General features: G+C 37.2%; 1 protein-coding gene across 3 annotated transcripts in view; it reads right to left on the bottom strand.

Moving 5' to 3' along the window:
* SMC6 (structural maintenance of chromosomes 6) overlaps positions 1-12,073 on the bottom strand; it is a 77,305-nt gene that overhangs the window by 26,738 nt on the left and 38,494 nt on the right. For all 3 annotated transcript variants that reach the window (XM_047851350.1, XM_047851351.1, XM_047851353.1), the window contains exons 18-20: positions 6,415-6,550; positions 4,874-4,954; positions 3,371-3,541 (exon numbers count right to left, since the gene is read on the bottom strand). In XM_047851350.1, the coding sequence (XP_047707306.1) occupies positions 3,371-3,541; positions 4,874-4,954; positions 6,415-6,550 (388 nt within the window). The remainder of the gene's footprint in view (positions 1-3,370; positions 3,542-4,873; positions 4,955-6,414; positions 6,551-12,073) is intronic.

Genomic DNA, 12,073 nt, shown 5'->3' with positions numbered 1-12,073 from the left:
CTATAGCATTTCTAAGCTTTAAGAAATTACAGCCTTTTAAAAATAGGCTGGGGTGATAGAAGGAACATAATCCTCAAAAAATGTCATTCTCTTGGATGTCTAAGTAACCAGTTTTATTCGGCAACATTGGACAAACTGCTACAGCATTATTACTGCCACTTGCTTCATATAAATCTATATTCATTATGAGGTTTTAAAAACCTATGAAATATTATCTTGTAATTTTTAAATTTTATTTGTTTTTTTAAATATGTATTTTTCAGAGAGAGAGAGAGAGAGAAAAAGAGCATGAGTAGGGGAGCAGCAGAGAGAGAGGGAGACACAGAATCCTAAGCAGCTTCCAGGTTCTAAGTCAGCACAGAGCCCGACACAGGTTTCCAAACTCACGAACTGTGAGATCAAAGTGACCTGAGCTGAAGTGGGACGCTTAACCGACTAGCCCACCCAGGTGCAATTTTTTGGTAATGTTTTATTTATTTTTGAGAGAAAGAGTACGAGTGGGGGAGGGACAGAGAGAGAGGGGGACAGAAGATCTGAAGCAGGCTCTGCACTGAGAGCAACAAGCCTGATGTGGGGCTCCAAGTCACGAACTATGAGATCATGACCTGAGCCGCAGTCAGACGCTCAACCAACTGAGCTATCCAGGTGCCTCTTACTTTGGAATATTTAAAAGTACAGCCACCCTTGATCCAAATAAACTCCCTATATCGGAAACTGAGAGCCTCCTACTCCAATAATGCAGACCATCTATCTTTGCAGGTTCGATGTGGGCCACACTCCTTGTCTGACAAATTTAACTTGCAACTAAAACTGAAGCATCAAATTTGCAGTGTAAATCAAAACAGACTGTTTAAAGTGAGAAAAATATTCCTTATACCAAAATTTCATGACCATATATCTAAACAGAATACTTTACCCCTCACCACCCTTGACACAAAACGAACAACTGTCCTACAAGCAAGAAGATGACATCTCGAAGCTGCTAATATATCACGATGGCAGTGTCTCAGGAATTCAATTATTTTGTTAGCCATATCCTGTTGGTCCTGCCGTTATTGATGGCTAACGTGACATGATACTGAGGAGGAAAAGCCTCCTGGCTACCAGCTGACTGCATGCAAGTTCACCGAAGGACTCGCCTCCTGGCTTTCAGTTATTTGCAGCCAGGGCAAAGAGCTAAGACCAAGAATCTTTACTGCGTTCTGCCCATATTTTCTGCTCTTAAACTTATTCAAACTCCCAATCCCAGGAGTTGCATTAGCCTAGAGATAGATACCTACAAGAACAGAACACAGCTTATTCCTCATCATTTCTTGTTTTGAATTTTAAGTTGTCTGGGATGAATAATTTAGGTGCAATTTTACTTTTTCTAGATTAACATATTTCATTATTTTGATTTTAAGTCAGCTTGTTCAATCCCTTACCCATTTAAAATATCTTTTTAATCTTACTTTTGTTGTAACTTCATTGCTCTAATTCCTGAATTCTGAATTCTACCTAGTCTATTCTTGATGATTTTAATATTTATCTTACTCCTTCTTATCATTTTCTTTTAAAAACTAATTTTGTCTTTTTTTATCCTTTTGCCTTTTTCTTATTTCCTGTATGTAGCAAATGCTTTCTTAATTATTTTTCTCAATATTATCTTTAATACATTTCTCTTCCTCACAATTTTAATATTTAAACTTTATATTCTTCTTCATCAGTTAACTTATCAGTCTGTTTTCCGATTTTTCATTCGTATCCCAAACAGAAAAGAGGTAAGCCACCCTGGGTTACAGAGGCAGGCAGGACCCCAGCTCCTGGGCAGCATCTCCCGAGAGACCACCGCAAACAGGGTGTTTGCAGGCAGCACATGCTGCACCTTCCTTTAATATTCTCCCAACTCTAAGTGAAGTCTTCCAAAATTTTCAATGGAGACAAGTAGAGTAAACCTTACATGCACAATTCTTTTAAACTATTAAAATACCTAAATCCATTTTGATTCAGCATACCCCCTTCAGATTCTTTTTTTTAAGCTTATTTATTTTGGAAAGGAGAGAGAAAGCCTGGGGAGGAAAGGGGCAGAGAGAGAGGGAGAAAATCCCAAGCACGTTCTGTGCTCTCAGCTCACGGTTTGTGAGATCATGACCTGAGCAGAAACCAAGAGTTGGACACTTAATCAACTGGCCCACCCAGGCACCCAAGATGCCTCAGCCTCTTAAAATACACTATTCCTTCTTCTCAGACTCTTATAAACAACATTTAAAGTTCTGAGAACAATTGAGCTATTTGTAAAAATGATAATGACAATAATCTATTGATAACTAAGCTAAACAGGGAAAGGTATACTATTTAATTGTTAAATAATTTTATTTCCCTAAATTTGGTTTCAAAGAGAAAGTGTTTAAAAAAAAAAAAAGTTTTTTTTAAAAAAGACCAGTTTAATTTAGCCTGGAACATAATAGAAACATGTCAATAAACAAGAATTTAGTAGCATGCCATTTCAAGTTGGCTTTTAAATCTAATCTACAACTTTAAAAAAAAAATTTTTTTTTTTTAGCATTTATTTATTATTGAGACACAGAGAGAGACAGAACATGAGCATGGGAGGGACAGAGAGAGGGGGAGACACAGAATCTGCAGCAGGCTCCAGGCTCTGAGCTGTCAGCACAGAGCCCAACACGGGGCTCGAATTAACTCATGAACTGTGAGATCATGACCTGAGCTGAAGTCTGACACTTAACCAACTGAGCCACCCAGGTACCACTTTAAAAAAATAATAATAATGTTTATTTTTGAGAGAGAGAGAGAGATAGATAGCGTGAGTGGGGAGGGGCAGAGAGAGAGGGAGACAAAGAATCTGAAGCAGGCTCCAGGCTCTGAGCTGTCAGCCCAGAGCCCAATGTGGGGCTTGAACTCACAACCTGTGAGATCATGACCTGAGCCGAAGTCAGACGCTCAACCGACTGAGCCACCCAGGCGCCCCTAATCTATAACTATTTTTATACAACTAATCCTTGAATTACTGAAGGAAAGCCAAGAGAGACAACAGAGTAGGTGAGCACAGAAGCAGGGTGGATGGACAATATATCCCTGCTTCTGGTTCTAAACAAGGAAGAAAAAAAAAAATTCATCACAAAATAAAGAGGAAACAAAAGCTGTAATCTAGGAGAAACCGAAATTTTTAGCAATTTATTTTCCTAAAGACATGAACAGAAGTGTTTAATTCTAATTGGCCTACTGATGAAAATTTGGTTTGTATCCCATTTTATTTGGTTGCATTTACATTTAACCATAAATTCTGTTAGGGCAGTATCTAGCAAGTACAGTGTGGATACACAGCTGAAACATAAAATACACATATAACAACAGAGTAACAGTAACATACCTTAAGTGGTTCTGCTAGGTCTGATAGCTGGTTAATTTTCTGTTTAATCGCATCATACTTGTTTTCTGCTTCTATTTTCAGATTTTTAAGATGTTCCATATTTTCTTTTTGTTGTTCCATATTTTTCTCAACCATTTTCATTTTGATTTTATTTTCTTGAGCTTCATCTTCCTGGTCACATTTACAGAACGTAAGGAGTTAATTAAAATACTTAAGTATGAAACAGAAAAAACAGTGCAAATGATTCTGAGAGAAGAGAAACTACAGGCTCCAGGCAATCCAGTGAAAGACAAATACAAAGAGCACTAGCAAATTTTCATACCCTTGGTGGTAAATCAGAAAGTAGAAAACGATTCAACAGTAAGAAAGACTGACATATGGGAGACAAGTGAAACTATACTGTGCTTGAGGTCATAATCATAAGTAAGATTTATTTTATCTAGTTACTTTTTCTTTCAAAATGCAGTGTGCATATATATTTATCATGTGCTAGACAATATGTTAGATACTGAGTAAACAAAAATAAGACAGCCCATACCTTTAAGAAACCTAAGGAATTAAAGCAGAAAAATAAAAAATGGAGAATAAGATCACTAATAAAAAACGAAGACAAATAACTCATTAGCTTAAAGCTCCATCAGTGCCAAGACTTTGTCTGGTTCACTGTTATATCCCCCAGCACTTAATATGGTGCCTGGTGCAGAGTGGACATTCAATATACATTTATTCGTTTTAACAAGATGGTAATCTATCTACTGCACTGCTTACTGTAACTTAGAGAAGCTAAGCTGAATGTAATAAACAGTTGTCTGAAAAATAAAAGACTAACAAATGTGTGATAAAATGAGAACCAATGTCTTAGGGGGAAAAACCTCAACAATGAAGAGACCAACTGCAACTGACTAAAAGATATCCATTAATATTAATGCTGATTAACTCTGAACAAAACTATACTAGGCAGTCTGGTTTGAAAGGCCACTGTTTAGAAGCATGCTGTTCAAGTTTTGATAGCTTTATTACATGTAGTAGAAGACAAAATCAATTATCATGCATGCAAGTTGCACATACAAAACATTAAGGAACTTGAATGCTACAAGCCAGGTAGTGTTGACCTTATTTGGAAATAAAGATAGCAATTACAAAAGGTAGCATCATATAAAGGATTTTAAAAAAAGCTTAGAGTACATGTTATTAACCTAAATGACAGCTTTGTATTTCATTTTATTTTTAATTTTTTTAACATTTTTAATTTATTTTTGAGAGAGAGACAGAGAGAGAGAGACAGTGTGAGCGGGGGAGGAGCAGAGACAGAGGGAGACATGGAATATGAAGCAGGCTCCAGGCTCTGAGCTCTCAGCACAGAGCCCAATGTGGGGCTCGAACCCAAGAACCGCGAGATCATGACCTGAGCCGAAGTCGGACGCTTAACCAACGGAGCCACCCAGGCGCCCCTGGCAGTTTTGTATTTTAACATTACATGTAAATCAAGGAAAAGAATCTTACCAACGTTGCGATATCTACAGACTGGTGTTCTTCTATATTCTCAAGCTCCCGAATTTCAGAAATACTTTCTGTTATTTTTACCTGAAAGAAAAGTATTTCGATTTTAGTAACATAAAATAAATGAAACAGGCATCTGGCTGGCTCAGTTGGTAGAGTACACGACTCCAGATCACAGGGCTGTGAGTTCGAGCCCCCACATTGGGTGTAGACAAAGGAAGGAAGGAAGGAAGGAAGAAAGGAAGGAAGGAAGGAAGGAAGGTCCCCCCAGAAAGGATGTATTAATCCACAAAGTCCTTACTCTGCTTTTGTTACAGAGGATATTGTGGCAAATGACAGAGACACATTAGTATTGAATGAACAAAAGGAAGCTGCGTACAGAGTCTGTCACGATCATCCTTATTGCTAATCCAGTCCCATGAAAAAAGGATGGAAACACTCCTCCTTAGCGTTAAAATGATGACAGTGTTGACCCTATTGAGAAAACCCTTTTCTGAAAGGTGGAGGTTATGGCAAGATTACTTCAATACGCTGCTTCACAAAGTACAATCCAAGCATCCCCTGGTGCTTCTGAGATTCTTTCAAGGGGTCATGAGGTCAAAACTATTTTCACAAAAACACTACATTATTCACCCTTTTTACTATCACTTTCTCACGAGTGTGCAAAAGGTTTACAACTATATGATGGGTAATTACTGCAAGAGACTGACTGCAGAAGCTGATGTGATGATTCAGTTGAGTTTTATCAAGCCAGATATTAGAGGTTTACAAAAATATAAAAATGTCAAGTTTCTCACTATTTTTGGTTTTGGAAAAATATAGCTATTTTCCATCAAAACATTATTTTTGTGAACACATAGTTTTTTTTTTTTTTTTAAGTTTATTTATTTATTTATTTTGGAAGAGAGTGAGAACGCACAGGAGGAGCAGAAAGGGTGGGGGGGGGGGGGGGGCGGTGGACAGAGAATCCCTAGCAGTGCTGACAGCTGTCAGCACAGAGCCCAACGCAGGCTCAAACTCACGAACCATGAGATCACAACCTGAGCCAAAATCAAGAGTTGGACGCTTGACCAACTGAGCCACTGAGGCACCCCATAATGAGTTTTGTTTTTGTGTGTGTGTGTGAACCAATAAATATTCTTAAAGTTTGTTTTAATTTTTAATAATTAGGTAAAACCCATATAAATGAAAGCTTTTTTAGGGCTGTAAAGGGGCTTGAGGCTCTTAAAAATAACTTGGAAGTCATTAAAAAAAAAGGGGGGGGTGGTGCCTGGGTGGCTCAGTCCGTTGAGCGTCTGACTTTGGCTCAGGTCATGATCTCATGGCTCATGAGTTCAAGCCCCGCATCAGGCTCTGTGCTGACAGCTCAGAGCCTGGAGCTGCTTTGGATTCTGTGTCCCTCTCTCTCTCTCTGCCCACCTTTGCTCATGCTCTGTCTTCTCTCTCTCTCTCTCTCTCTCTCTCAAGAGTAAGTAAAACATTAAAAAAAAACCCCAAAACTTGGAAGTAAGTTGAGCAAAACAAAAGGACATTTTTTTCCTTACCTTTAACTCTCTATAATGTATTTGGCGCCTTCTAAGAAATTCTTCATTGCGTTTAATGTCCTTTTCAAGGGTAGACAAATGTTGCTGAAGATTTAGTATCTGAGCCTTCTTATTTTCAACTTCATTCTCCAAGTCACTAGACACAGACAAGAGGATAAAAAAACACCTCAAATCTGTTTCTGAATATTACAAATACTTTAGATCTTTACAAAAGAGAGCTTATTTGTGATAGTTTATTTGCAAAACTCTATCCAGTTAAACCAATTCTATATTCCTACTAAGTTATTAATAACATGAAAAAACAGAGATTTCAAAAGACATCTAAACTAGTCATATTTCTCTTACTTCATTAAGAAATATTTTTGACATGATTTGTGTGGCACACATCATGCACAGTGACAGGCAGAAGTGGAAACAGAATTTTGATGTGAAGGAATCAAACTAAAAGGAAAGAAAAATCAGGAAATAAGCTGTAACGTTAAAATGTGAACAGGACACTTTACATCCACAGAACTATGGAAACAGAGGAGTGAGTCTGGGAGAAGTGACAACTGAACTGTGTTCTCTAAAGCTTTCTTCAGTTGGACCAACTAGGAGAGAAGACGGAAGGACAGACACAGAAGCACAGAGCAGTGAAACATAAACCCAACAGCTCAACATTTACTGCTGGTAGATGAATGCTCTGAATGTGTGGGAGTGAGAGGGATGGAGAGAAGACAATGAAAAGGGATGGAGGGAACAGCAAGTAGAGGCCAAAGCTACAAAGCGTCTCCATGACAGCGGTCACTGTCTTCAGAAGTCACCTCTTCCTGCCTCACTGACCCAAGCACCTATCTCCCAAAATCGTGTGCCTGGTGGGAGAGAACCACCTTTGCAGTTAAAAACTGGTCTCGAATTGATAAGATGCATATGTTTCCCACATTTTAGCATCTCTGAAATCACCTTCCATTCCACGGTTGAAATAACAGCACTTTTTCTTTTTTAATAACAGAGCAGCTTAAATTTGATGAAATATTCTGGGGCGCCTGGGTGGCTCAGTTGGTTAAGCGTCCGACTTCAGCTCAGGTCATGATCTCGCGGTCCGTGGGTTCAAGCCCCACGTTGGGCTCTGTGCTGACAGCTCAGAGCCTGGAGCCTGTTTCAGATTCTGTGTTTCCCTCTCTCTCTGACCCTCCCCCGTTCATGCTCTGTCTCTCCCTATCTCAAAAATAAATAAACGTTAAAAAAAAAAAATTTGATGAAATATTCTAACTGCACTACCTTGCCAGAATGCTCAAAATTAGAAAACGACTCAATAAATGTTAGCCGAATGAATGATGAAAATGAAGAAAGAAGGAAAATAATGATGGTATTCCTGGTAAAAATGGGGCGAGATACAAAAACTTAAGATGGTTCCTCAAGATTAGTAAGAAATATTTGTTTTATCATATATAAACCTAGACCTTTATTAACAGTAACTTTGCTAAAAAACCAAAATATTTACCAAGTAAACAAACTCTGAAACCTAGAGTCTAAAACAAAAATAAAAACAGATGAAATAAGCACAGAAATAAGCACCGATGAAATAACAATAATATTGTTATTAAACAATTTCCTGCATATTTAGAATAAACTTAAGCAATCAACATAATTTATATAAACAAAACGGCTAAATTATACAACTTTTTTTTGCAGGGGAGGGCGAATTCTGTTACACACTTTCATACAGTGTTCCTCCTTAGTTTTTAATTAATTTTTCCACGGAGCGAAAAACCTGTGCTACTAAATGAAATGTGCGAGCACGTGCACGTGGTTTGTGTGGGATACACACATGCCCCGGAACGGCCAAAGTAGTACACTCCTGGGTCTGCAGCCCTCACTCTGCTGTGTTTGTCTCCATAGCACTTGGCCTAGTTACAGTATTCATCTAGTCTATCTCCCCCTTCCTAATATTAAGCTCCAGGATAGGGAATTTCTTGTACTTTATTTTGTGCCATGTCTTGTGCCTCGATCAGGGCCTGGCACAGTAAGTAGACATGCGATATCTGTTTTAAAGAACAAAGGAAAGAATAAATTTGAAAAATAAACTTTGGAAAATTAAATTTAAGCTGTTAAAATACTTTGAAAATTCAAAAACCTACAGGTACATTTTTTTTTTAATGATCTTGTATATAAGCAGTTACTGCAATGGAATTATTCTGAGAGTTAACTTACACATTTCTTTTGCTCCTTGCTTTGTACTTTCATCATGGGAAACCACACGGGGGTAATCAAACCAAGTCAGTACCTGTACTTAAAACTTAAAACCCTTTCCTGTTAAGAAGGCACTCTGTTCATTATGAAACTGTGAAATAAATTATAATCTCTTCACTTAAATTTCAGAGCCATTTTTCATCAACAGGAATCTGTCAGTGATGAGCTGACGAGGGTATAGAGAAGCACCCTTCACGTATTCCTAATATGATGGGAAACTGGAGAATCTTTCTGGAGTCATCTAGCAATCACTATTAAATGGTCAACTTACATAAAAATAAAATGAAAGTGTTGAATTATCTATTTTAATAACTATTAGAGCTCATTTAATATTGTACATATTAAAAATATTAGTATTGCTTAATATTATTAAATATTTAAAATCAAAGCATTACTTGTATAGTAATACATCCATTACAGTCATTTGGCAACAGCTATTAAATAACTTAAAAATTCACATATCTTTTTACTTAGCTATTAAGAATTTAAGCTATATACTTTCAAAACTATGCCAAGATCCATGTATGTGTGTTCTCACTGCAGCACTGTTATAAGAGAAAATGGCAAATAACTCTCATGTCCATCAACGGGGAACTGGTTAACTCCTGGGGAGCTACCAAGAGGTAGTTCTAAATGTGCTGACATGGAAAGACTGCCCAGATTTAACACTGAGTAGAAAAAAAAGCAAGATACAGAAACCATATGCATACTTACACACAGCTCACACTTAAGTGGAAGAAGCCAGACACAAGAAGTTGCATAGTGTATGTTTCCATTTATATGAAACATTCAGAACAGACTAATTCATAAAGACAAGCCCAAAAGTGGATTAGTGGTTGCCAGGGGGTTTGGGATTGGGGGAATAATGGCTTATGGATATGGGTTTTCCTTCTGGTGTAAAGAAAATGTTCAGGAATTAGCTTACACTGATGGTTGCACAACCTTATGAATATAATAAAAATCTCTAAACTGTATGCTTTAAAATACAGTGAATTTTATAGTATGTGAATTATGTCTAATTTAAGTCACTGTACAAGGATTCAAACTATTTTGGGAACACATATAAGAAAACACGTGTAAGAAACTGCTAAACTGTTACCTTACTTTTGAAAGAGAGATGAGAATGGTCTCACTTTGTATACTTTTCTGCGCTGTTTGGACTACCTCACCATATGCACAGATTCCTTCCTTTCTTTTTCTTTCTTTCTTTCTTTCTTTCTTTCTTTCTTTCTTTCTTGGACTATCTCACCATATGCACAGATTTCTTCCTTTCTTCCTTCCTATCTATCTATCTATCTATCTATCTATTTTTGAGAGAGAGAGTGAGCGAGCAAGTGAGCATACATGTGAGCAGAGGGCGGGGGTGGGCAGGGGAGGGAAAGAGAGAGAAAGAGAATCCTAAGCAGACTCCATGCTGAGCGTGGGGTTCAATCCCAGGACGCTGGGATCATGACCTGAGTCGAAATCAAGAGTCAGACGCTCAAATGACTGCGCCACCCAGGTGCCCCTCTTCTAATTATTTTTTAAAATATCAATAAGGACTATGGAGAAACAGGATCATGAGCTACTTTTGTTTCCCAATTTATACTTTTCTATATTTAAAAACCACTAATGAATTTTTTTAAACTTGCAAATATACTGGTTTGGGTCAAAACAGATGACACAAAAGTCATCTAAATATCATTAGAACTTGGTATATTCTCTTTCTGTCTTTTTTTTTTTTTTAAAGCTTGGCTTTTTTAAGCTATTAGCTGTTCTCTCTCTTTTTGTAAATTGAGGTGTAGTTTACATGCAATATTACATTAGTTTCAGGTGTACCACAAAGTGATTTAACATTTATATACATTATAAAGTGACCTCCACAAAATCTAGCAGCCATCTGTTACCAAAGTTAACATATTAATATTAATATACTATACATTACATCTCTATGACTTACTTACTTTCCCACTAGAAGTCTGTACCTTTTAATCCCTTTCCTCTATTTCACCCAACCCCTCATCCCTCTGCAGAGACACTGTTCAACCACCAGATTGTTCTCCATATCTATGCATCAGTTTGTTTTCTTTTGTTTGCTTGTTTTTAAGATTCCACATGTAAGTGAAGTCATACAGTATTTGTCTTTCTCTGTATGATTTATTTAAATGAACATCATACCCAGAACTTGGCATATTTACAATCAATAGTTTATTGATTCCCATATTATTTAATAGGGGAAACGATTTTTGAAAAACCGGTTCACCTGACTTTTAAAACAAATGAGTGTCCACTACACATTAGTACAAATACCGTTAGCTACAAATTGAAGCCAAATATCAACTCGAAACCTTTATTACTAAAATACTGGAATACACAAAAGCAAAAAAAATAAAATAAAATAAATAAACTGTTGGAATCAGAGATCCCAATTTGCTGCTGAGGCATACTTACAATCTTTTCCAAAAATGTCATCCTTTTTTTTTTTTTTCTTTAACACTTGGGACATAAATACATGAGGCAATTTTTATCGAAAGAAAAGTGTGAGCCATACAGAGTAACATCACTATGGTATTTTTATATTTTACACTAGTGTCTATTGAATACCATATCATTTAGTCTTACCTAGTTAAGAATCAGGAAGGCTTGATTTAACTGTCATGGCACAATGGACAAAAACTTACCACTTTACAGGTCACATTTATACTGGCACATTCCCACATCTATCCCGTCAGAAAGACTTGGTGTCAATACAAAATGTGCATTCAGTGCCATGACACCAAGTTGCTGGTCATTCAACTTTTCTCTGTTGCTAAGAAAGAAGTTTTACCAAATGTTCTGGTATCTATTATAGCTATTTTTCTTTATGCTGCTCTCATGACATAAAAATGACTAATACTATTTGAAAATGAGATCTATTTTGACGAAACTCTCATTTCCCCTAAGAATACTTTCACTTTTACTCAATTTTCTTAGATATTTATTTTACTTAAAGTTTTTAGTTCTTCTACTGAAGGTTTTCCAGGTCACTAATTCAGTTCCAAAACCCATCAATTCATCAACTGAATTAGTTTGGAAAATCATGGCTTTTTGGTACCCAAAATCCTTTCTGCATGCTTGTGCATCTCATTGAATACACTTACTAGCTTGTCATTCAACTTCTCACTTAGTCTCTTCTGGAAGCTCTGTCTTCCTAGATTTATGTTCTAATTCTGCCGACTGATCCTTTTAGAACAGTGCAACTCAAAATACAGTAAGAGATGTTAACAGGGAACTTGAGCCAGAATGTAAACCAGCACACCTATACGCTCACTGAGCAGAGTCACAGCTGAACACCAGAACAGTGGTGTAGCTGACGGACACTCTGGGTTCAGCTCTCATCTCCACGCAGACAGGCAGTAAACGATGTGCAGACCAGCTGGTCAAGGGAACACACTTGTGTTCTCCGTCC

Source organism: Prionailurus viverrinus, chromosome A3 (genome assembly GCF_022837055.1).
Source record: "Prionailurus viverrinus isolate Anna chromosome A3, UM_Priviv_1.0, whole genome shotgun sequence".
NCBI classification, from domain to species: Eukaryota; Metazoa; Chordata; class Mammalia; order Carnivora; family Felidae; genus Prionailurus; species Prionailurus viverrinus.
Note: the sequence above shows the minus strand (reverse complement) of the source record. Positions and strands in the feature narration are given on the sequence as shown.